The sequence below is a fragment of the Lutjanus erythropterus genome, chromosome 7 (assembly GCF_056507025.1).
Source record: "Lutjanus erythropterus isolate fLutEry1 chromosome 7, fLutEry1.hap2, whole genome shotgun sequence".
Classification (NCBI taxonomy): domain Eukaryota; kingdom Metazoa; phylum Chordata; class Actinopteri; order Lutjaniformes; family Lutjanidae; genus Lutjanus; species Lutjanus erythropterus.
This window is the reverse complement of record NC_139323.1, coordinates 14579905-14607406: the sequence shown is the minus strand read 5'-3', so window position 1 is coordinate 14607406 and position 27502 is coordinate 14579905. Positions and strand designations below refer to the sequence as shown.

Here is a 27502-nt window from a genome sequence, read left to right as displayed (position 1 = left end):
TAGAACAAGAGGCAGAAGAAGAGCAGATAAATGAGTCAGGTACTGTACAGCAAGCAGTACAGTCTGAAGAGCTTCGCAGAAGTGAAAGAGCCTGCACATTAACAGAAAAGGGAAAGGAATTTCAGAAAGAAAAAACAAAGGGGCTACTAATTCGCTTCGAAAGTATTTATGAACGCTGGAAGGCTCTAACTAAGGTAGCGAAAAAATCTGTAATAAAACAGGATCCCAGCAACATCCTACAAGAACACATCAGCACTATTCAAAGGGAATTATCTGAACTGAATATTGTTTATGATGAATACCGTAAGATAGACAGTCCACCTCATGACATGCGCCGCAAGCTGGACAACTGTACATCAATCACCAAGATTGTTGTACAAAATGCTCAGTCTCAGATTAAAGGAACAAAGGATGAGCTGATTTGGCCTGATGCTAGCTCTGTATTTGCATCCTCAACTTCCAGTGTTTCACCTCCAGCTTCCAATTGCTCTAAAGCTAATTCAGTTGACTCCAAGGCATCCTCAGTCAAAAGACAAGAAGCTGCTGCTGAGTATGCAGCTACACAAGCTGTATTAAGGATTATGGCTGAGCAAGAGCGCCATCAAGAAAAACTGCAAGAACTTGAAGCTAAAGATAAGCTAATAGTTGCAGAGCAAGAAGCAGCTACTTTAACTCGCCGCCTTCAAAGAGAAAAGGAAGAGACTGAACGTAGGATAGAAAGAGAAAACCAAGAGGCTGCTCTTTTAAAGAAACAGCAAGAAGAGAATGCTGCAAGAAAAAGGTCTGTAGAAGACTTGAAAAGAGAGCTTGAGCGCCTGGAGGAACTAAAAAGGCTAAATGCAGCCATAGCAAGGCTTCAAGTCTATGATGACAATGGTTTCAATGCAGATCAGGGACCTACTCCACAGAAGTCTGAACTCCCTGCAGTTGTGCAAGCAAGTGATCAGGTGAAACCTGTGTATCAGCACCCACAGCCATTAACGTATGTAGCTCCAACAAATGTGCGTCAAGATGACAAGGAAGAGCTCGTGAAGGTTTTGGCTGAAGCTATATCAGCAAATAGGCTACCCATTCCAGAGCCGACAATCTTTAGTGGAGATCCACTGAAGTTTAATCATTGGAAGTCATCCTTTCAGACACTAATTGAGAAGAAAAATGTTCCAACTGCAGAAAAAATGTTCTTCCTTCAGAAATATGTGGGAGGAGCTGCTAAAGAGGCCATTGAGGGTTATTTTCTGATTAACTCAGAAGAGTCCTATTCAGCAGCATGGGACCTGCTAAATGAACGATTTGGTGAGCCCTTTGTAATTGCTAAAGCCTTCAGAGACAAATTACATGCCTGGCCAAAAATAGCCACAAGAGAGAGTGCTGAATTAAGAAAATTTGTGGACTTTCTACGCAGTTGTCAATCTGCTATTGCTCACAATGAAAATTTGAATGTTCTTAATGATGGAATTGAGAACCAAAAACTTGCTGCCAAGCTACCTGACTGGCTAAGTACCAGATGGAACAGAAAGGCCACAGAATACCAACTGGAACACAGACGGTTCCCAAACTTCAGTTACTTTGTGACTTTTCTATCTATGGAAGCTAGTATTGCATGCAATCCCATAACTTCTTACCATGCATTACGGCAAGGTGAATCTGACAAGGTCAAAATCAAGAACCAAAATGTAATGGCCTCCAAGAACCAAACGGTGGGTGCCAAGATCTTCACAACCAACACTACTGAAAGAAGCATAGTCACATGTGTGTTTTGTAAGAAAACAGGACATGGCATACAAAAGTGTCGTAAATTCATTGAAAAGCTAGTTGCTGATAGAGTTAAATTCATTCAGAGTGAGAAACTGTGCTTTGGCTGTTTGAGTCTAGGCCACCAATCAAAGAGCTGCAGTAACCGAATGGTCTGTGACACATGCTCAAAACGTCATCCCACATGCCTGCATGAAGATCGCTCTAAACAAGAACAAGAACCAAAAAGAGAACAATCTAAGGAAACAATTCATAGTAAAGAAAGAAAGACACAGTCAACACAACTACAAGACATTAGTAAGGAAACCACATCCAACAGAGTTGTGCAAGATGGCAATAGCACCCAGACTTCAGCCATAGTGCCTGTCTATGTGTCAACGCTAAGTGATTCAAGTAAAGAAGTTCTCATCTACGCTCTGCTAGATTCACAAAGTGACTCTTCATTCATTCTTGAGGAGGTGGCAGATGTCCTAAATGTGAACACAGAACAAGTAACTCTGAAACTATCTACAATGTCTTCAAAGGGGGCAATTGTACCCTGTAGGAGACTCAGAGACCTAAAAATAAGAGGGTTATTCTCCTCGAAGAAAATCACAGTGCCAACAGTTTACACTCGTGAGTTCATCCCTGCTAATCGAATGCACATCCCAACTCCAGAGACAGCCAAGGCATGGCCTCACTTGGAGCATCTTGCAGAACATATTGCTCCACCAAAGGAATGTGAGATCGGTCTATTGATCGGATACAATTGCCCACAAGCTCTAATGCCTAGAGAAGTTGTATGTGGGAAGGAAAACCAACCATTTGCACAAAAAACAGATCTAGGTTGGAGCATAGTGAGTTATGGTGACCCAAGCGAACACTACGGTGATGCAATTGGAGTAAGTCATCGCATCATTGTAAGACAAGTAACACCTGAACCCAAACCAACAGTCAAGCTTAAGGGTGAAGTTCACTATGTTTGCAAAACTCAAATCAAGGAAATGATCGCTCCAGATGATGTCATTAAGGCGCTAGAATCAGATTTCAGTGAAAAGGTTGGAGAAGAAGAAACCTTCTCTCAGGAAGATCTACGCTTCTTGGATAAGATGAGAGATGGAATCAAACACAAACAAGATGGTCATTATGAAATGCCTCTACCTTTCAAACAGGACAGACCAAATCTACCTAACAATAAATCATGTGCTCTTCAGCGCCTAATTTGCTTGGAACGGAAGCTCAAGAGAGACCAGAAATACTGCACAGACTATGTGAACTTCATGGAAGACATTATCACTCGAGGTGATGCAGAGAAAGTCCCAGAAGAGGAGCTCCACAATCATCCAGTCTGGTATATTCCCCACCATGGGGTATACCACCCTCAAAAGCCTGGGAAGATACGTGTTGTTTTTGATTGTTCAGCAACATTCCAGGACACATCACTGAATGATCATCTTCTTACTGGACCAGAGCTCACAAACACCTTGTTGGGAGTTCTCTGTAGGTTTCGCAAGGGCCCAGTCGCTATTATGTGTGATGTGGAGCGAATGTTCCATCAGTTCCATGTAAGGCCTGAAGACCAAGACTACCTGAGGTTCTTATGGTGGGAGAATGGTGAGCTAGGATCTCCACCATCAGTTTTCCGGATGAAAGTCCACCTGTTTGGGGCAGCCTCCTCACCCGGCTGTGCCAATTTTGGTCTTAAACATCTAGCCACTGAAGGTCAAGATCAGTTCAACCAGAACACTGTTAAATTCATCCAAAGGAACTTTTATGTTGACGATGGACTGGCAAGTGTAATGTCTGAAATTGAGGCGATCCAGTTGGTCAAAGAAGCAAGAGAGCTCTGCAGTGCAGGCAAGCTGAGACTGCACAAGTTTATTTCCAACAACAAGAAGGTATTGGAATCAATACCAAGGGAAGAGTGTGCTGAAAGTGTCAAGGAACTGGATGTAGTTTTAGGGGAGCCGCTCATGGAAAGAGCTCTGGGCGTTCAATGGTGCGTGTTCTCAGATGACTTCCAGTTCAGAGTTGTAGTCAAAGAGCACCCATTGACCAGAAGAGGAGTGCTATCTACAGTGGCCTCCATCTACGACCCGCTAGGGTTCGTAGCACCTTTTGTCCTCCTGGGAAAGCAGATCTTGCAACATTTGTGTCGAGACAAGGTTGGCTGGGACGAGCCACTTCCAGACGAGCTCAGAACACAATGGGAAAGGTGGCTGCAAGATCTTAAAAACTTGTCCAGCGTGAGGATCAAACGGTGCTATATTCCAGCAAACTTCACAGACGTCAAGCAGTATGAGCTTCACCACTTCTCAGACGCCAGCGTCACTGGCTATGGGGAGTGCTCATATCTCAGAGCAGTCAACACCAATGGAGATGTACATTGCTCACTTGTCATGGGGAAAGCACGTGTTGCCCCCACCAAGGTAACCACAGTACCACGGCTTGAGTTATCTGCAGCAGTGGTAGCAGCAAGGACGAGTGTTGTGCTCAGAAGTGAGCTTGAAATAAATGGTCTTCAAGAATATTTTTGGACAGACTCAAGGGTCGTCCTTGGATATATAAACAATGATGCCAGACGGTTTCATGTTTTTGTGGCAAACAGAATCCAAAGAATCAAGTCCATTACAGATCCCAAGCAATGGCAGTTTGTACACTCCGAAGATAATCCTGCAGATCATGCTTCAAGAGGTCTAACTGCAGATCAGCTCGTCGCTTCAAACTGGTTTACTGGCCCAGAGTTTCTATGGAAGGGTGAGCTACCCACAAGAGATGTAAAGGTGGGAGAAGTCATTGACAGCGATCCAGAACTTCGAAAGACCCAAGTCTTCAACACCAAAGTTAAGGAAGACAGGACATTACTTGACCGCCTAACAAAGTTTTCTGACTGGAAAAGAGCTGTCAAGGCTATTGCTCGTCTCAAGTGCTATGCTAAGCAAATCAAGGGTCTCAACCCTAAGATAAGTGAAGCCACAAGTGTTGAGGAAAGACAGGAAGCAGAGCTTTTCATAATCAAGTTGGTCCAAACAAAGGCATTCAGCAGTGAAATCAAAGATGTAAAGCAATGCAAAGAAGTGAAACCTAAAGACAAATCAAGCCAACTACACAAATTAAGTCCATTTGTAGATGAATATGGTGTACTCAGGGTTGGAGGACGCTTAACAAGATCTGGCCTTCACCCACATGTCAAGCATCCTGTCATTCTACCAAAGTCAAGTCATGTATCCTCTTTACTTATCAAGCACTACCACGAGAAGGTGCATCACCAAGGAAGAGGAATAACTGTAAATGAGTTGCGATCCAATGGAATATGGGTCATAGGATGCAGCAGCACTGTTGGCTCGCACATTTACAAGTGCACAACATGCCGAAAGTACAGAAGGAACACACAAGATCCAAAGATGTCAGATTTGCCAGAAGACAGAATGGAAACGACACCTCCATTCACTTATTGTGGCATAGATTGCTTCGGACCGTTCTATGTAAAGGAAGCACGAAAGGAACTGAAGAAGTATGGTATTCTTTTCACCTGTATGTGTTCTAGAGCCATACATATTGAAATGCTTGATGATCTTACTACAGATGCTTTCATCAATGCACTGCGTGCATTCATTGCCATACGTGGTAATGTAAGACAGCTGAGATGTGATCAAGGCACTAACTTTGTAGGTGCAAAGGGAGAGTTCATGAATGTAATGAGGGACCTTAATCATGAACAGCTGAAAGAGTATGGATGTGAGTTTGTAATGAACATCCCATCATCAAGTCACATGGGAGGTGTATGGGAAAGACAGATCAGGACAATCAGAAGTGTTCTAACAGCAATTCTTGATCAGTCTGCTAAAAGACTTGACAGTTCCTCACTGAGAACCTTTCTGTATGAAGTGATGGCTATTGTAAATAGCAGACCTCTGACAATAGAGCACTTAAATGATCCAACAAGTCTTGAGCCCCTCACGCCAAACCATATACTCATGATGAAGTCGAAGATAATTTTGCCCCCTCCTGGCCAGTTTGTGAGCCAGGATCTGTATCTCCGCAAAAGATGGCGCCAGGTGCAGTTCTTGGCAAATGAATTTTGGACAAGGTGGAAGAAGGAGTATCTCCTTAATCTTCAACAAAGACAAATATGGCAAAAGGAAAGGAGAAATACAAAGGTTAATGACATTGTCATCCTTCAAGAGGACAATACTCCACGAAATCAATGGAGATTGGCAAGAGTAACAGAGGTGTATCCCAGCACTGATGGAAGAATCAGAAAAGTAAAACTGTTAATTAGTGACTCAACCTTAGACAGACAAGGAAAACGTACCACTAAGCCAGTGTATCTTGATAGGCCTGTGCAAAAAACCGTTCTACTGCTTGAAGCAGAATAAGTATCATTTCATAAATGTTATGTCCATTGTGTGAACTTGAAATGAAAATGTGACATGAAACGGAAATTGTACAGTGAAATCACAATAATTGTGATTTGGTGGGAGTTTAACTGCCATAAATATTATTTATGTCATTATTTTATGTGTTCTGTTTATATGTATATTTTTACATGATTTAATTTTATGAATATTGATTTGTTTGGTAAGTTACACCACATAAGAACCATGGACAGTGCCACGTTGCACGGGGGACACTTTAAGTTGCTGCACCTCTCCTCCAAGTAAACATGCAGCAGAAGAAAGACAATAAGCTCTGCCTAAAAGTTTAAAGGAAACATTACATCGCCCAGTCTCTCTCTTTTTTTTGGAGATATTTTGTTCCAGTGGACTCATTCCCTCTTTGGTTGTGTGCAGCCAGCGAGGTATGTTTATTTCTGTGTTATGTTTATTGCACATATTTTGTTGTCAATTTGTGCAACTTGAATGTGTTTATTTTGCACACTGTCATGTATTTGAACAGTTCGACGGTGGATTGATGACCATGATATTGACGGATGTGGAATTCAGATGATTAAATCCATCAGTAACAGAAGAACTACGGTGTTGTCTATTTCCTGGAGGGAGTGATAACAGAAATATCATAAGGTTCATCAGGAATTTATTTTTTAAACTCTCATATGCAACATATGATGTGCTAAAATGTGCTATGGATGTGCAATATCAATCAACTGGTCTGTTGATCTCTCAGTTGACCACTTTGGACCAAACTGAAACATCTCAGCAACTATTGGACGGATTGTCATGACACATGCAATGTGGAACTTGAGGCCTTGATTAGACTGACAGCCCAAATCCTTTTTTGTTGGCAGATTGATTTTGGAAGTCTGGACAGGAAAAAAAACACATGAAATGTGATTTGGCCATATTTGGAGGTGATTTAAAATGCTCAAATCTGATTTCAAAGTTTCTTTTGCATCACTTGAAACACAATGACTACGTCAAATTCAGAGTGACAGGCGTGCATCAGAGCAGCTGCATGCTGCTCATAACAGAGCAGTATGGAGGACAACACAGAGAACAAGAGTTCATGGCCAGATGCTGAAAGACACTGCCTGCTGGCACTGCCTGGAGTAGGTTTCTGTCCAGGCTCTCTCCATTTCTCATACTTTCACGCTGGAAAACCGCATCACCGGAGTACGTAGTTACGGACGTCTATATTGTTAACCACAGCAACCCATGCAGATAGATTGGTGATGTCTGAACACACAAATTCAATTTGATCAGCTGCTAATAACAGTGTGGACAGTCTATCTTAAATATATGATTTGAGAAACAATCCTGATTTGCCTGCAGTCTGAACAAAGCCTGAGCGGCCATTACATTCAAGCCCTTGCCAAACAAGTTCACGCAATGCTGACAAAGCTCATCTCTACCAGGTTAATCTGTCTTTATTTCACAGTTTCTTGGAAACTTTGGATTTATCTTCACTCTTGTTTCTCAACCAGTCTGCAGCAGCGACCTGCAGAGAAGCCGAACTCGCTCTACTGTTGACTGTACGCAGATTACTCTCTCTGTCCATGTTGACCGCTGACCGGAGGAGGAATGCATTTTAAAGTGATTTGGTGAAGATACAAAGAAGAGAGACCGTGGGACAAAACAGAAAGAACCAGCTTCTCTGGTGAGTACGCACACAGCTGGTGGCTGGAGGCCGGTGCCCTCTTGCTGCAATTGCCTCATTAAACTGTTGTGTGGGCGCATGAAGCTTGTCTGACAGCAGGGGCTTAAGACAGAGAGCCTCCGACCCAAAACACTGATATTTAACGTACCGGAGATTAGACGCAACAATCTACTGTTTTTATACGTTTTCTGCCTACTGCAGCTTTAATTATTATCATTGGTAACACCTGTGTTTTATATCAGTGGTATGATTGCTGTGAAAAAATTAGCAAATGTTAGGATGCTATCATGTATGGTGAACATAGTAAACATTACAACTGTTAATCATCAGCATGTTCGCATGGCTGTTAGCATGCTGTGTGAGCATTTAGCTCAATGTACTGCTGTTCTCAACCGTACAAAACTCCTAGCAAGGCTGTACACTACTACAGTCATTGTGTAATACTCTACATGCACTTTTAAGAGACACTGTAGGATGATACACAGGTTTGCTGTGGTAGATCAGGTCTTCCATTAAACTCGGGATCAGTGATTCATCCTCTGATTTATCCAATGATGGTTTGCACAGTTCCTTGTTGCCATTATAGTGTGATTATGTGAATAAGAACAAAATGTGTATAAATACAGTCTATTTCCATTCCTTAAAAATCATCAGACCATTCAGTGACCTCTTGTTCCCTGTATGGAAGTGAGTGCCTTTGTTATATTTCTCCACTCATTCACAGAACCAGTGTGAAGAATTTACTGGCAGCTAGCAATGAGCTTGCAGACTGCCAATATTTCACCTCGCCCTCCCCTTCCAACTGCGTCGGAGAAACTCACGAGAGAACAAGAGAACATTTATAATAACTGAAGTCAGTGCACGGTGTCATTGTAGATATTCACACTCCTTCAATAACAAACGATGCTGTTGTAGACTACCTGGCTGTTTTACAAGATACCATGTCCATTTATTAAATTTTCAGCTATTTCTATGATTTTAGTTTTGTGATATAACCCTGTGCTGTAAAATTATTAAGTGTTTTTATTGTGGAGTGCAATGAGAGGTGTGGGATGTGACTACACCCTGAGGAAAAGGCAAGCACAATGAAACAGAAACAGCATGTACAAATTGTGTGAGTTTTGCAAAATCTCGCAAATCTAGGGTTCCCTTCTAGACACGACCATGGAAGAGGATTCACGCCTTATGTAGATTTAAACAGCTCATTCTAAGGAAGCGAAAACACAGCAATTCTTATTTTCAAGTGATTATACACTAATGAAAACTTACTACATATTCTTCCAATAAATCCCTGTAAATCTTACATAATGGACCTTAAATTAATCTGTAACCCATATGTTGTAAATCTCCTGATACAGAAAGAAACTGCACCCAAACACAAATTAATAATTAAGACTTTTATTTTCTTTCCAGAACATTCATCCAGTCTGTAGTGGCAAACATACTCTGTAGTAAAGATCGCTGCATGTAACATTTATAGTGCATCGGAGGCCCAGGTAGCTTAGAATTGCAGTATATGAGGTAAATAGCAATTATTGTAGCTTCGTTTTTGTGCTTATTCAGCCTCAGCAACTACTCTCAGCCAAGCAACACATGCTCGCTTACAGTAAGTCTAAGCTAAGATGCTATCAGAAAATAAAGCCCTATATGTATTTAAAGTGCAAATATTTTAGCTAGTGCAATATTTACTACTTGGCCCAGCTCTGATGATGAGATTGCCAGGTCTAGCTTAATGAGGAAAATGACTCGCGTTGTGCCAGAGGGTTGCTAACCAAGCACGACACCCAGATACAGGCAATTACACTTGGTACAATCAAAACTTACAGGGCATCTTGGATTTTTTCCATACAGTCAGGCGGATCATCCCGTCTCACCCAGTAATGAATGTGTTCACCGACTGGCACTGCGATTCTGGCTCAGACCGGAGCTTGGAGTTTAAGAGCCACAGCGGGGGCCAGAACATGATCCACACACACATACACGTAAACAAGGATATTCATGGCAGAGCTCTCTGATCTGATGTGTGCCTGAGTGATGATCAAGCTGCTGTTTAATCATACAGTTTTCCAGCGACAGATGTGCTAACACAGTCACTCCTTAAGATGATTGACTGACTGGAGACAAAAGGAAAATCACCCTAATAAAGATGTCACCCTCAATTTTACACAGCCACGCTTCTCTCTGTAAATGAATACATCTCGTCTGTGAGTGTTTTTACTTTAAAAGCGATGAATGGAGTCTGGCTGCTAGGCAACAGTTGTTGTAGTCAAATCTAAAATTGCTCTCAGTCTTTTTTTTTACTTTAAATCACCTTTGTGCCATTCATAGGGATGCTGTTGCCGCTCTTCCTTGATGTCAAACTATCTGTGGGGCTTTTTGTCATTCCACCCACTGTTTCGTCCTTGTTCTTGCGGAAACAGTAGACCCCATAGAGGCGGAATTTTTTATCAGGGAAGCCCAGGTGTCGGACACCTGGCTGGGATCCCCCGCAGCGGGAGCGAGGGTTGACTATGGGGTAGCGAATGCTGCCATCCTCCAGCCAGCCGGCTTCACAGCGATCCAGAAGCTGGAACTTCCAAGCAGCGTACAGCTGACCCACTTTGGCCACCACTGAGCCATCTCGAACGCAGGCCTTCATCGCCTCCGCATAGTTCACCTTCTTAAAGCGTTTGAGGAAATACACCTTGCCTGAGGGGATATAGAGGGAAAGGGAGAAGAGAGCATCTTTGTTGTAAGAACGTGAAAAGGTGCAGGAAAACAGGGTGAGTGCATTGTTCAGGAGGGCAACAGGAAAGAGGGAGTGAGAAGTGAACGAAAGAGTGAAGCTCCAGAGACACAGCAAGCCCTGGGGGTATAGATATTCTCAGTTTTCCTGGCAACTCTGTCTGATTGTGTTCAGAATATCAAATCATTCCAACAACCGTCTGGGCAGCTGCTCAAAATCGAAAGGCAATACTCTGTCAGCGGACAGCACTCTAACTCAAAATTACTCTTAAAACGCTTCCATTTTTGCTTTCATCTCACCTCTGGGGAGACTTTGCGCCTGGCAGTATTAAAGAAATTGGTATCCTGATTGGCTGAATTGTTTGAACTGAAGTGAATCAAAAGGCAGCTTCTGCTAAGAAAGGAGCAAAGGATAAAGAACCTCCCTAACCAAGAATAAAGAGGTCGGTGGTTTCTCCAAACAACAAGTGCTATCATGAAAATCATGTCTGCAACCTCAGCTCTGCACTTGGCTCAGCTATTGATTTTATGCTTGTTTATGTGACTGCTGGCTATTAGAGAGGCAGAATATTGTCTCATATTTCCCCAGGCGACCCCAGTAAATACCTTCCAGCTGGACTGAGCAACAGTATCGGTCACGACCACGGCTGAAACCTCTTGCCCACAACAGACTGTCCACAATAATTAACACACAGGGGAAGCCATGAGCAATCGTTTAAGGTTCCAGTCATGCTACGTTTTTCTCAACGAGGAAAAGCGCTGCTACTGCTTCCTGTTTGTTTTTGGTTTTTTGTACTTGAGACTGTCCCAAAATTGATGAGCGCTGCCTTTTATCTAGTTAATGAAAAATCTATCAGTGTGTTAGAATGTATGAGAAGTTCTGAATTCTCTTTTAAACTTCAAAGAGGCACTGCAGGCTGGAGGTTGTGTTTTTCCTAACTGGATTCTTTTTTAAAAAGTCCTGTTAACCAGCGGCACACTATGTTTCACTAATAGGGTCAGTGTTATAAAGGAGTACTTTGGGACACTTTGGGAAATATGCTTCGTTGCTTTCTTGCTAAGAATTTGATGATCAATTGCACTCTTATGTCTTTAGGGTAAATATGAAGCTAGCTAGCTTGGCTGAGCATAAAGATGGGAAAAAGGGGAGCAACAGCCAGTGTCTTGTCCAAATGGTAACAAAATATGTCTGTTATGTAATATGTTATATCTCATGTGTTTAATCTGTTTTAAAAAAAAGTGTAAAAATTAAAATATGGTACAACATCGATGTTTCCAGCTACCTCTGATCCACAGGCCGCTGCTATCCACCAACCCAGTCCATCATTTCTGGAAGGGCCCTTCTTGCATTATATTTTGCCCTGAACATACATACAAACTGACACTGGGAGGGGCACCCTAAGGATACTCAGTTTCCTTTGCCTGGGGCAATCATGTTGTTTATCAGATAAAATGAATAAACATTAACTTGTCTTTTTTGAAATTCTTTACTTTCAAAATGTTAATGTTTGAAAGAGTTTATACAACATTTAACATAGCTGGAACCTCTTCAATCATGCGATCACTGAAATGTTGCAATGATTCATAAACATAATCTACTCCTACCAGTGACAGAATGAAGAGCATATTTAAGCTCTTTCGGAATGAAATACACATTTATGGGATCAGGATTTTCCTTCCGCTCCTCTTCTTCTTCTCCTTCTTCTGATCCTGCTGCTCTTTGCACAGCCTGAAAGGCCGTCACACAAAGATCAGCCTTCTCTCTGCTGGCAACAGCCTAATTTATCCCATCATACAAAACTGGCATATCTGTTTCTCCTTCCTGTGAAAAACAGTGTGAATCAGTTTGTTTTCTTTGTGAATTAGACAATGGTTGGAGGACCACCAGACACCATATCGGGGGCCAGATTTGGCCTGCAGGCTGCAAGTTGAGTGTCACTGGGGTACCCGTTTGAAGCATAGGGCCACTGACCAAGCTGCCATATTTGACAAGTTGGGAGTGAGAATGTGTTGCAGCGCCAAGCACAATCTCGTCACAGCTAAATACAGCAGGTCATACATTAAAATAGAGAAAGTGGCAAGAGATATGATTCAATATATTTGCTAACTAGCATCATGAGCATTGTTCATTATCCCAAACCGGATTTTAAAGGTGATGTTGACAGTTTCTCTTCATTGATCTGTATGTTCTCTGTTGGAGAAGAGGCATATAATTCAAATAGCAAATAGCTCTGTGCGTACAGAACAGTGACAGTCGCGTACCCTCTCCTTTCCACAGTTTACACTGAAAATAATGGAAATGTTGTATAGCTGTTTCCTCCTGTTGCTAGTTGCAAAGCCGTAGCTTCAAACTCCAAGCACAACAGGCCTGAACATTTATTCTTTGGTGATATCATCAGCAAGAGATAAAATTGAAATGCCTGTGTTGTCCTGTAGTGTCTGTCTGGATGCCACTACGGACATGATCATAGCATTAGTCTTTTCTTCTATCTAAGAAAGCATTTAAGTGTATTTTCAACATTGACAAACTATTCCCTTAATCATCAGTGTTTTAACATTTATTATTAAGCCATTCATTTCTGATGTCTTTCAATCTTACTCAAGTAATATAATAAAAACCTTTACTGCACCTTTTTCTCCTCATATATGTGCCCTAAGACTACAGATAACTTTTATGGTGCAAAAAACTAATGCCGCCTCCAACTTTCCAAAGTTTGTTTGAGCTTGTGAACCTGGAGGTGGCGCGTGTGTGACGGAGACACTAGCAGACTCTCTGTGGGAATGTGATGTAAATCAAAGCATTGGGAGATGAAAGGCGATGCACGGCACCCAGAGGACACCGTGGCCCTAGCAGGGCAGAATCAACACAGCCTGATCTAAATCCAATGGCCTTAGGCCTGCGAGATCACAGGCGCAGATCAGAGACATGCGGCCTAATTTCCCCATGGTCCAATACTCATGATATATCCTCTTTCTATACAGTACACACAATCCAGCTCCGCCACTGTCTTGTTCTGTTCCAATCATAAGCCACAGACGCTGGATGCTTAGTTGGATGTTTGTATTTGGTTGTGTGATCATGTAGGTGGACTACAAAGTGTTTCTGATCTTCAGATACAGACTTACATGTGCACACAGCAATCTCTCTCTCTCTCTCTCTCTCTTTCTCACCATTGAGCTTGGAAGTGAAGCAGAAAGCGTCATAGCGTTCATCCTCCTTGTGCCTGTAGCCATAGTTACGAACGCCAGCAGGGGTGTCCTTGCGGCCGCACTGGTCTCTGGGATGAGAGATAGGATACTGGACTGAGCCATCCTCCAGCCAGCCAGCATTACACCAGTCTAGTCCTTCCAGCCAGGCCTGTGGCGGGAGATAATGTAGGTTAGTGAGTCATGCTGATGGATTAAATACGTTTTGAGAGTCGAAGAAATTGGTTTATCTCTTCTGACGTAACTCCATTACTCTGGACCTTCATGCATATGTCTTTTTAAAACAGGAGGATGGACCTGCAGTAAAATTTCTGCTCTGGTTTTATGCATATTCTTAATTTGAGCCTTACTGCTGCTCTAAAACAGTTTATGGCTGAGGGTTGAAGCCAGTCAGTACATTGTTACAACTAAAGTAGAGGCTTGTAAATGATTATGCAATGGAACATGTGATGGAGATAGCTCTAATAAATCCTTGGTAGTGATCTCTAACTTCTACCCTTGTCTTTCTTAAGCTGTGTTCACACTGCAACCCTTAAGTTACATTTATTATTTCTGTGGATTCGAAATAATTTTTCATGTTTTTCAACTTTATTTCATGACCTGGTGCTGCCCTGGCATTTGACCTTTGTACCCCAAAAATGTACCCCAAAAACTCTGAAGGCCAAGTGGTCTTGCCCCTAAAATGATAAAATTCCAGCCTGCTCAGATCTGATTTTGTTGTTGTTGATGATGTTGTTGTCTGTTTCGACCTGTGCGGTGGAAGCAGCAAATGTGTGAGCAGGTGACAACGAGGATGAAGATGAGGAGGAATTATGGCTTTCTGTGGTACAATGTGTACAAGTGTGGATGTGGAGTCTGAGCCAGGAGTAGTGAGGTTGTGACAACAATAGCTTCACAGACACAGATTTCATCCAAAATTTCATAGAATCAAAACTACATCTGAGGCTGTATTGCAAAAAAACTGATCTGTATCTTATGTAGGACCACATATAAAAGTGGCCCAAATCAGAATTTTAAGGATCAGATTTCATTTCATTTGTGCTGTTGACACTGTCATGAAAAAAACAGGTCTGAGTTACACATGAGCAAAAAAAATCTGGGCCACTTTTGCCTGCAGTGTGAATTTAATCTTGAACATGACAGTCTTTTGCACAGGAAAGACATAAACCTACCTTATGCAGCTGGGAGTGGGAGGCCAGAATGGCATCCTGCTCTTTGCAAGCATCTTCTGCCTGGTGGTAGTTGAGCTTATAGCGCCCCTCACGGGGGTAGTAGGGAAACACCACTCCTACAGGTGACAGAAACAGGCCTACTTTTGAGAATAAGGTTGTAAAATGGATGATTTTTACTTTAATCTCATGTGAACTGGTCTGTCTCTCTTGTCAACACTTTATACAATAGCCAACAGAGCATCAGAAATGTCAGAGCTTCTCAGTTGCATTTTAAATTCCTGACCTTCGAGGTCAAGGTTCACAAATCCTGTATCGTCTTCCATGTCATTAGTGACTTCACACTCATAGCGTCCGTAGTCCTCCAGTGTGACATTCTGGATGATCACTGAGGCATCGCCTGGTCCTGCCTGCTCCAAAAACACACGGCCTTTGTACGATCCAAACACTCGCTGCTGCCTGGAGAGATTTGACAGAAATTTTAAGGTGTTTTTCTCCCCATAGTAAAAGTTGCTGTGAGTAAAATAAGAAATACCTTAAAGGTTGACTATGTGTGGAATACTTTATATCTATTATATTCACTAGCAAGGACCACACAAACAATTACTTTAAAGGTTTCATGAAATGAGTAAGTACTGGATGTAATGGATGGATGGATGAGAAGAAGATGCTGAGAGTGGAGGAGGAAGCTGTCCGTTTATACTCTATTAAAGACAGGTAAGAGGGAGACTCAATGTGGGGTAGTTGAGCCAACTGAGCCAATTACAGGCCACAGACCATACCTGGAGAAGGAGAGATATGAGAGGGCAGGTATGCACAGGACTGGATAAGAGGGGATGAAAGGAGGGAAGGGAAAGCAAATAGATGTGAATAGGAATGGACAGAGGGAGAGATGAGGAAAGGAGGTAAATGGAACGAGGGGGGAATTGAAAATTGAAAATGTGTGCTGAGAATCTAAAGTATGTGGCAGTGAAATAAAATCAATCCATCAATCACCTGTCAGGTTGGAAAAACTGAGAAACAGAAAAACAGATTAAAACAATAAACATAAATTGATTTACTGAAAAATGCAGATGCAGATTTTACCTTCCAAGTGCCACAAAGACGTCCTCAAACTGCAGCGCATCAGTCACTTTGGTCCATTTAATCCGAATACGAGCAGGATCGGTGTTCTCTGGCTCGTGGTGGAATCTGCAGGGCAGAGTGATGGAGCCACCGCGATGTGTCACCACTTTGCCAGGAGCCGTCTGCACTATCACCGCTCCGGTGTCATCCTCTGTGGGAGGAAAGAGGGAAAGGAAGGCCAACTAATCTGAGGAATGATCTGACATGACATGATTTATCCCATGACATGATCTGGTTTTGCTTTCTCATTGATTTTCTGTTTTCGTCTTCATCCTCCTTAAGAAGTTCACTCCAAGTTATATGTTGTATATCACTTATATACTTCTAAACTTATGTTCTAAAATATAGCAAGTTGTCTAGACAGCTGGTGAATTCAACCCCAATATGTTTTCTTATAGGTCTAAATATTAATACTAAGTTTGACAAACTCAAGATAACACCTGAGTGAACTTCACCAAAGTTGACACAACAAATTAGCCTTTAGTTGAATAAACTAAAACTCTAAAGGTTTTGCAGCTGGTTGCTTTTCTTAATTTCTACATTAAAACCTATATTTAGAATTGCACACCTTAAATTAAGGTTAAACGATAATAAAGATGGTGGATTCAGGCAAATGCATGAGGAATTCTCCATTGCCGTACAAATATATGCAGTCAAGTCCTTAATGTTGAGGTACGTAATGTTGTTTGCAATCACTCTTGACACTGCCAATACTTATTCTTATTCTAATCGAAAAATTTAATCTGATTCTCCTCATGAGGGACACCACAGTGAGTCACCCACAAAATTGAATCAGCTTCAGCTAATATAGAGTGTGCTGTTTACCTCAGCTGTCGCATTAGTGCCTCGACATGCAGCATATCAATAGCGAGAGGGATTTTTTATTTTATTTTATTTTATTTTTTTGGTCAAAGAGCCCAGTGTGCAGCTCACTCTGTGTCTGCCTGGGCCTGTCACCAGATTACCCACTTCAAATTTTAACCTCAACTTCAACGGAGAGCAATTCACCAAAATGACCCAAGACTAATGGTAACCACAGGCCTCTTCTTCCAAATGGGCAATAACAGGACCTCGTTTGCATTTCTGGCAGACATTCACTCAGACGCTGTTTGTGAGTGTGTCAAAGACTACACACACAACAAGTGTGGTGTAAACATTTAAAACATTTAATGAGTGGCGGCAAGAGGTTTTCTGCTATGTTGTGACCAGATAAAGGCACCTACAATTATAGACGCCAGACAACAATTAGTCCCGTCACTGCTTATTGCACTCTGTAGAGTTGTTTATCACCAGTAGCCATGAAAGCATCAAGTGGTATTTAATCAAAACTTTAAACACATTAGTTCCCAACACTGACAGCAACGCTACAACAGACAGATTTTGACGCAAACAACTCCACGTTACCATTTCATTAAGGAGACAGACAGCCTCGGCGGTAGGGCTGAAGTTAACAACTACTGCTGGTGTTTGCAGATCTGGAGGGATGTTTCACTGAACTACCACTGGTTACTCAGAGTGCCTGTGTGAAGGCAGCTGTGATAGTGTGCATCTCTATGTGTCACTACACTACATGAGTAGCGTACACTGTCATGATACAACTGGCAGCTTAGAAACAGCAGGTAGCTGTTAATTAGAGGAGATAAGTTCCGATGAAACCACAGTAGACTACCTGCGAAGCACCAGATAGACAGCGGAGGAAAAAAAACTGTGGATCAGTCGGAAAATAATGTCAAACTCCTTAAAGACCCGGATATTTTTCTCAGAGATTGCTGGAGAGTAAAACAGACCAAAAATGTTTGTGTGTTTTGGGTCATCCATTTCTTGTGAGCACAATATCTCAAAAACACTTTGAGGAAATTTCTTCAAACTCGACACAAATGACCACTTGGACTCAAGGATGAACTGTTTAAATTTTGATGGTCAAAGGTCAAAGGTCAGGGTCATTGTGACCTCAAGCCCATTCCAGTCTTGTAAACATGATATTTCAAAAATGCCTTGAGGGGAATGTCTTCAAAATTGGCACAAATGTCCATTTGGACTCAAGGATGAAATGATTAGATGAGACCAGGAGTTGTCTGCACTGTAACCGCTCCGGTGTCAACCTCTGTGGGAGGAAAGAGGAGAAGGAAGGCCGGTTTATCAAAATACTGTATCTGGGGAATGATAATTATTCAACATTTTAATTTGCCAGTTTGCTTTATCACTGCTTTTTTGTTTTACTTTTCATTTCCAAGTGAGTTTAGATAAATTTGTATAACTTTTTATTTTTGTCCTTTGTATTTTTGTCGAGGGGAATGTCTTCAAAATTGGAACAAATGTTCATTTGAGCTCAAGGCTGAAATTATTAGAGTTTGGTGGTCAAAGGTCAAAGGTTACTGTAACATCATGACTATGTTACTCTAGTAAAGGTGTTATCTCAGGAACACTTGCAGGGAATTTCTTTGAATTTGGTACAAACATCCAAGGAAGAACTGCTTAGATTTTTGTGGTCTAAGTTCACTGTGACCTTACAAAACACATGTAACTCAACTCATACACTCGTCATTACAAAATTTCACACAAATGTGTGTGCTAGAGAGTAACATGTTACATGTAATTAGTTACATATGGTTAAATTACAAATTGCAATCCTTTAAAATATTATTATCATTATTATTATTATTATTATTATTATTAATTATTATTATTATTGTTGTTGTTGTTGTTGTTGTTGTTATTATTATTATTATTGTGTTAATGAAATAAAAGAAATATGTTCAGAGGGTGCCAACCATAAGCTTATGCAATTCAGGGGAATGAAAAAGTTTGGGAGCCCCTGCTCTATAAGACAGGGTGTATGTCAGGGCGGTATTTGTTGTGTTGTTATACTGAACCAAAGCATGCAAAAAAAAAAAAAATCAATTATTACAGCTTTGCATACATTTTTGAGGTATTTTACTCTCTTTTCACTTTTCCCCATCTCATGCAACTTCATACTCACAATCCGCTAAATTTCAGAAGCATCTATATTTTTTACTCTACTTTATCATTATTAACCAAAGGTTGCAGTTACTTTGCTTAATCTGCAAAGTATCTGTAAGACTGCCTAAAGATTTACATATAAAGGTCTTGTCAAATAAAATATTTATTGGGCAGGAAGAGGAGTTCAGTCTTTTGAGACTTTCTGTCTAATACAAGAAGAAATGCCTCTCTGTTAAACCTCTACATTGCAGATAATATGGACAGGCAGCTCTAATGCTGTTGATTAGTTTGATCCCTGATGACATCAATTTTGTTAAAACTTCAGAAATTTATCACAGTCCTCAAGTGAATACTTGTGCTAGAAGGGATATTAACAACTTTGATAATGCATTAATATTCTAGAGTTAAGACAGCGCTGGCTCCTGGAATACTGTTTGAAATGCTGTGCATGTTTTACTGCATATTCCTGAATTAAGTTTCCTCCATTGCTATGTTCATGTGATTTTAGATTTTCTAAACTGAATTTGAAGGCCTGAGCATTTTCTCATTGGTTTTCTTTCTTTGAGTCCTTGCTGAGATAACTAGAGCAATTTTCCTTGTTTCAAAGGGTGTCATCAAACTCTAAAGTGACCTCAGTAGACAGTGTTTCTGACATATTTTCACATCAGCACATGCTGTAGCAGCTAAGCTCTTGATTTTGTTGCTGTGAGCTGTAAAAAAAGAGAACGGAAAGGAAAAAAATTGTTCTTACCAAGAACATGCACCACCTTTCTCCTTCCCTTCTCTATGTCAGCAGGTAAGGAAGTCACTGAGAGGGCAGAAGTCAGGATGAAAACCGTAAAGGCCAGAGGCTGCAGCTGCTTTGACCACTGCAGGAGGGGACACAACAGATAAATCTGATGGTCACAGGTTTTGAAGAAATGGAAAAAGCACATAGTAGCATTCAAGGGGCGCAATCAAGACCTGAAAATACAAAGCTGAAGAGTACCAAAGATACCAAGGACAGCACTTGACATTTTTCACTGCTCTGGTATTCACCCCAAGGAGAAACAAAAAGTAACTTAAAGGTGCAGTAAATGATTTTGGAGAATAGCTGACTGCTGAGTCTCATTCCCAGGCAGTCGAGTAACAACGATTTGGGCTGGTGGCTCGGACCCAAAGGATCTGTATTTTATGACTTAGATTTGCTAAAGTCTGAAAAAAGATTTGAAGCACAGAAGTTCTGCCCAGTGATGCCAAAAACAAACTGCCTACCAAAGCCTTAATGCAACACATTAAGGGTTCCAAAAGGGTTCTTCCTGAGGGGCTGACATTCTGCTCAGAACCATTTATTTGTGTGGAATACCTTTTTAGGAAGAAAGGGTTCATCAAAGGTTTATTTGTGAGACTGAAGGTTTCCTTAAGAACCCTTTTCGTCCGAAGAACCCTTCATGTAAGAAACGATTGTTGAAATCCTTCAAGAACTTTTTCATCAAGGGTTTGTTGAGGGTTCTTAGTAGCATAATATTCTCTGTAGAACCCTGTGGATGAGTTCTTGCTAGCACCATAATATATCCTGAACAACTTGAGCAAAATCCACATCTGTCTCCTTCAGTCATGCTGAAATCCCACCAGAAAACTTTTGGTGTTTGAATATCGGGTAGTTCAGCTGCTCAGTGAGAACTTATCAGATAATTGATTACTTCAGCTTTCACAAAACAAGAAAATAAGGTTAGTGACACAACTGTTTGGTTTGAGAGTCCCGCTTTCAAGCAGCAGCCAGCTACACACACCACTTTTAAAGTGCCAGCTGTGCAGCTCACAGTCACAGTATGAAAGTAGGAGATAGTCCTCACAGGATAGTCAGGACATAAAGCTTGTTTAGCACTTTATTATCTTTACCGCCAGGTGCCACTTGAAGGAAAAGGAAGCGTTTGGAAACTTGTGAGGGAAACAGGCTTGGTTCAGCAGAGGCCAGTTGTAACAAAGGAAGACAGGCAGAAAAACTCATGAAGAAAACTGTTTGTTGTGTTTATCTACATATAATACATGAAAATAAAAAAAAAAAGGCAGAAAGAGACTGCGACAGAATTCAAGGCTCTCATCAGAGTAGCAGAGTGGGCAGTGACCAATCACCTCGCTAGAAGTTCCTGCTGCTGGTCAAGTGCTCATTACCTTTACAAGCTCTCTCTTATGGATGAGTGGCTGCTCAGAGCACTACAGTTGCAGGCTTGTGCGCATTTTGACCCAGCATCCCCGCTGTTGCTGCATAATTTCTTCGACTCTGCTGGTTTACGTCCCCATCAGACATCAGTCTCTTTCAGTCTGCAGTGGGCTTTAAACCTTGCGTAAAAATATCAGTAGCATATGGAACTAGAAAAACTAAGGAGTCCACTGGTACCATGGAAACATGTTCTGCTAGTTTGTTGAAAAATCAGATAAATAACGCTCCAAAGTTAGGCAAAATTTTGGTGAGAGAAAAACTGTCATGGTGATTTTCAAAGGGCTCCCTTTAATGTCAAGACAATTCAGAATGAAAATGGGTTGTATGGGTACCCAAGAGTCTCCACTTTACAGATGATAATCCCATGCAGTTCTGAGCAAAAACCATCTAGTACAAATGTGTCGTGGCAGAGCTGGACTGGTAATCTGGCATACTGGGCAATTTTGCATCTTTGAGGGACGGTGGTTGGTGATATTATTTTCTAATCTTTGGCCGATAAAACGGCCTGCAGCCCACTGAATCATTTTGTTTTGTGTCACTTTGCTGGCCCAGTCATATCTCTTTAACAGGGCCAGCCCCACCCCTCCGCCTCTCTCCTCTGTGCTTCTTGTCAGATGTCAGCTCAGAACGGGCCAACATAACAATCTAGATGTGGGTGCCGCCAAATGTGCAAAAATCACAGATAAGTTCGCTGCAGGGACTGATTAACATCTACAACAGCAGCGGTATCTGACATTATGCAGCAACAGGTACAGGGAGAGGTGGCTGCAGTGTGACAGGGAAGCTGAGGAGCAGAGTGAGCAGGAGGAGGGCGTAGTTGAAGCAGTAAGCATGAAGAAGTAATGAGTGACCCGGGTCTATATTGTATCATAGTATTATTTAAAATTTTAGGCTACGGATTCCCTTGATAAGTATGCACAAAACAGCAGAAATGTTTTAATAGGTCACCTTTGCTGTGCAAAGATGTACACCTACTTATGTATTAGTCTACAACAGGGAAATATAGATTTTTATACACAAAGCCAAAGGGCTGCATACACGCCTAAAGGAACTGAATAACAATACAAAACAATTTATTAGGAGAGAGAACAGAAAAGAGACAGAAAGAGGAAAAAAAATATGCAAAAAATACTTTCACTTCCACAAACAGGCAACAAAGTTGTCCTATGTTTAGTTTCAGGTATGTATGAAGTATTACGATATACAGAATGTGTTCTAATATTCTCTGTGGGGCAACATAGACCTACAGTACTCCATAGATGTGTGTGCATGCAGATAGGTTAATTGTTCGTACTACCCAAACAAAGAAGTACACCCTTGATTTATGTATAACAAAAAGATGATCTATTAACTATGTAAACACTTTAAACTATAGCTATTATCATTAAGTAGAAGATTGAAATCTGCATGAACTGAATAGTTGGTCGGGTAAAACATCTTATTCCTCCAATCAGAAAAATGCTAGAGTGATGATACTCAACATCTGCTGATGCATTTATTTATTTGAAACTTGTTTTTAAAGTGTGAAAGTATTTTGTGTGAGCTGTATTTTTTCCCATACTTTCCTAATCTTTTTTTTTAGGAATTAATCAAAGTGTGATTAGTTTGAATCTTTGTTTTGTTGATTTCTATGCTTGTGTCTACGTCAATGTGTCTAGCTGATCATACAACAGTGTTTTGCAACATAAATAAGTAATTGTGGGGTACATAAAGGATTGTTCACCCAAATACAAATGCAAATGTTTAACAAAAGTTTGTTACATTGCAAATTGTTTCATTCAACTCCAGATGTAAACAAGTATCCAAATCTGATAAAAATTTATTACATTATGTCAGTTTAAGGGATCTATAGATGTCTTCAAGTTACTTTTTTTGGTCCTCCATCCAATGGTCTAAAACCCTTAAACTAGTGAATTTAAGATGATATAAAATGAATAAAAGCAGGAGATTTGTGGAGCATGATATTGACATGGGAAGACTTGTAAAATATAGATGTCTTTGAGTGTTTGTTCAGGTCTAAATGTTCTATAGTTTTTAAACTTGTGTTTTCTTATGTTGGACAAACAATTAGAGGACTGAGAAAATTAGATGTTTTTTTTTTGTTGTTGTTGTTGTTTTGTTTTTTTTATCTTGGTACGAGTGCCCTTGATCACTTTCTCATATGAGAAGAGCAATAATAAGAAAACAATGGTGAATCTAAGAAATCAATGGGCACTGACAAACACTGACAACAACAAATCATGGATACAAACAAAAATAAGAGGAGATTGTTCGGAAATGGCTTCTTGCATGAGGCCCTGTGTTTATTACAGATTTATGACTAGAAAAACTTGACACCCTGCTGAGCTACATCTCAAAAAATCTTCAGCCTCCCAGTTTTCAGATGATATATATACCACTTCTATGTGGCAAATACTGCTGACCTGCTATCTCCCCCTAAATAGTCCTGTCCCTCCCTAAAAAAAAAGACAAAAATAGGTTTATGTTAGGGAGGGGGGAGACGCCGCAAAATACAAACTTTCGACATATGTGCAGATACATTCTGTAGGTTGCTGTTTTACTTGACTGTTGATGAAATCATATGATCATAACACAAAACAGGAGTCAAGTATGTATGCTGCAGCTGTGTGCACTGCTAGAGGTCTGCATTGTCAGTGTCACCTGTGAATAATCTCTTCCTACGCAGCAGCACTGCTGCAGTACATAAGATCACAACAGGCCCCAGTGAAGCAGAGTCAGTAAACCAGCCCCTTTACATGCACATTGCACACTATAAACAGCCCTGCTGCAATCATTTTTCTCAAGGTTATTCCAATGTACATCCCTGCAGTCCTCATGCAGCACAGAGAACTGCAGGGCACAGCCGTACTAATGGAGCACAGAAGTGAACTTACCATGGCTATCACAACAGGATTAATGCCTGGATGAAGCAGATGTGCCGCTGTGTGCCGTTTAACTCCTCAGCCCAGGCTAAATGTTGTTCTGCAGCAGCTCTCGCGTCTCTGCCTCCCTCCCTCCCCTTTCTCTCTGTGTTTCCAGTCCCATCGCTGATCTCTCGCACTGCAGGGGGAACCACCGGTGTTTGTGGGTCCCGCAGTCCTCTGATGACGCAGCACACCACATTTGATTGTTGCCGACTACTGTGTGGAGAAGGAGTCAATCACAGCAATGATTTCACGTTTGTGAACATGCATCATTGAAGCACATTAGACTGTCACTTATCAGTCTGAGTGTCACACTCTTTGTTGCAGTTAATGCAGTGAAATCTTATTAACTTTCAGGCAGAACATTGTTGTTATTAAAGACCAATCAGATGAATGGAAGCTGAGTGTTGAGTCTGTGACTGCAGATTAAGACCGATCGATGTTATCAAGACAAATCAAATTCATCCAAACAACTTTATGGCTGAGGAGGAGTGAGGTTAGAAAGAATGGACTTTCAGCTTCAATTCATCTTGGTGTATCATGACACATTATAATAATGATACAGTAATCAACATTTATCAACAATAACAGTGGTGGAGAAGTATTTACTTAAGAAAAACATAGCAGTTGTACACACACTCACACTGGACATTTTTATGGATTATGAGTGAATTTACTTTTGATACTTTGAGAAGATGTTGCTAATAATACAACATGTACTTTTATTTAAAGGGACAGATCTCCCCAAAATCAAAAATACATCCTCCTCAACTGAGCTGTACTTTTAATACCACTGATGTAGCTGATACAGTTGACGTTCTAGTTCGGTAGCAAGAAAATAGTTCCTACATAAAACTGTTCACAACAAAGTCTGTGGATTCTCTTCAGTAACCTAGTCATGATTTCTGGAAAGAGAAATAACTGTTTTTCCTTTTTTTATTCTTTTTTGTGCTTTGAGCACCACAGGCTGAGTGCCATTTAGTTACACTATATCGGAGAACAATAAAGAACATCTCTACACCCGATACCCCCAAAACTCTGCAACTCACACCAAAACAGTCACAGGCTGAGCAGTCCCTTTAAGAACTCACTATGATTCCACTGCAGGACTTTTTATTACAATAGCATAAGTCAGTGTTACAGCTTTGTTACTTTTACTTAAGTAAAGGATCTGAATACCACTGAATAATACAATCAGGTCACTGATGTATTGATTTTATACTCACTGAATAAAAATTTGACCCTAATGATATTATAAGTCCAACTCGTCAAGTGATATTATCAGTCTGCTATTGGCCTATCACAGTTATATCAGCCTATATTGGTATCTGCAAATATGTTGTCCAATATGAAAACCTTTAACAGAACATAACGCAGATTGCTTTTATTTGTTCCACATATATTTAATCCCTTTCTTAACCCAGGTTTAATACATAAACATTTTTGCTCTGTCTGTTTTTTATTCATAGTTAATCTTAATTCTAAAAAGATACCAGTGAAAGTTTACAGATTCAGTTCCATTATATAATTTTGGACAATAAAGCTTTATCGTTTAACTGTAAAATGTGCTGCCTCCATATGTCTGTCACATGTATTAACCACTTTTATTATCTAAAGAATGTCAGCCAATATATCAAAGTCAGGATATTTTACTCCAAAAATACCCCAAAAATCCAGTCCCTGTAGTGACAATATTACACCAGTGATACCAGAGCAGACAAAATTATGATCACAGTGCAAAAGACCAGGATATTCTGGGGTTTCATTGACTTCTTTGGTCCAGCAATGCTGAGTTTGTGCTGAAATTGATCCCAGATCCTCTTTCACTTGTTCTAATATGTCAACAATGTGAAATTTAGATTGTGTAGCCCAACACTGAATACTGAGGGTATAAATGTTGCCAAAAGCAGCTGCAGCTGCTGTTTACAAGTTTCTGTAGCCCCACATGAGTTTTGCTCTTCAAACAATCACCAGTGGAATAAGGTGTTAAGAGCAGCATCACTGACAAATCTGACAGTGAAGTCTCTCTCAAGCACCATATGGGCATCTGGCACAGACTCCACAAGAGCCCTTCATGAGAGTGATGGTAAAATAAGAGAGGCCCTTGAGATCATAGCGACCAACAATGAGAGGAGACAGGACACTCCGCATGAGGCAGCTGCACTTTGTGTTCAACTTTAAAAAAAGAAGTGAAACTGCTCTGATAGCTACATTATAACATACTGTGCGGCTGAGATCCAAGTTGACTGGCAGTGTCGTACAGAACAAGGAGGTGGACCTGTCAACTGCTGTGCAGCTGCATGAGATTCTGCGGTCCTGCACGGCTTCACTGTGAGAGGAGTTTATCAGAGTTGGAGACGTGTGGCCAGGCTCTCCCTGGGACCTCGCAGACCTATCAGCATGAGACGCAGCACAAGAAGAAAAATACAGTGAAGTGATGCTTTGTTGGAGGAGAGATAAACGATGTTAACATTGACAGCTTGCTTTCAAGCTAGGGCCAACAGCTGGATGCTTTGCCAGTTGATGTGGTGTGTTATTTAACATCATCTTTAATGGTGCATTGGGTACTATAAACTGAGCAAAAATATTCTGCATACCAGAGTTAGACGAGGCCTTTACCGACGAGTTGCTCCAGTTTAGGGACCTCAGAGCAGAGAAAGATTATCCTCCTACATATCTATCACAAGTTAAGAAATACACTCCAGGCAACTTTCTTTCAATATTGTTGTAGCACTGAGGATTTTTCTGAGATAACCTGCTATCTGGGAGGGAGGTCATATTCTCAAATGAAGTGCATACGAATCAGCAGCGATTCGGTGGGCCAGATTCACAGGATTTAAAAGGGCAGTTTGCCAAACAAAATCGAGAAGAAGGTATTTTTAAAAGGTAGGGATCAACTCTTTAGGGTTTGCATTGCATACAAATCTCCATCATAGATGCATTTTAGGGTTCAGTTTTTCTTTGAAGATGGGCTAGATGGGCTGATGATGGCTGAAAAACAATGCTTTCTCAGTCAATATAGCAAACACTGAGGAATTTATTCCTTCAACTGACTACATCTACCATCCACACTGTTAGGTGATCCATTAAAATAAAAACAATTTTTTTGCTTTATATCAGTACTTAACAGCTACTCAAATACTACTGAATGGATACATAAGATACTAGATACTACTTACTTATTAATGAGGACCCTGAAGAGTTTATGATACGTCATGGATTAGGATTTTAACTGAAGCTATGACATGCATTCATTAAAACATGAATTCAAAAGACATTTCATTACAAAGTGTTACCTCTTCCAGCACTGCAGTGTGAACAGTTGAAGTATTTTTCAGAGCCACAGCATTGAACGCACAGCCGAGCAGACATCTGCAGCAGAGATCCCCTGTGACTCCCAT

The 27502-nt window shown here is 40.9% G+C and overlaps 1 protein-coding gene across 1 annotated transcript; it reads right to left on the bottom strand.

The window, feature by feature from the left end:
- Positions 1-9189: 9189 nt before the first annotated feature.
- hapln4 (hyaluronan and proteoglycan link protein 4) lies at positions 9190-27502 on the bottom strand. The gene is made up of 7 exons (XM_084723208.1): positions 27398-27502; positions 19726-19843; positions 15975-16164; positions 15175-15347; positions 14892-15007; positions 13684-13870; positions 9190-10476 (listed from the first exon to the last, which is right to left on the bottom strand). Exons 1-7 carry the CDS (start codon positions 27500-27502, stop codon positions 10091-10093), a joined length of 1275 nt encoding a protein of 424 aa, XP_084579334.1. The 3' UTR covers positions 9190-10090.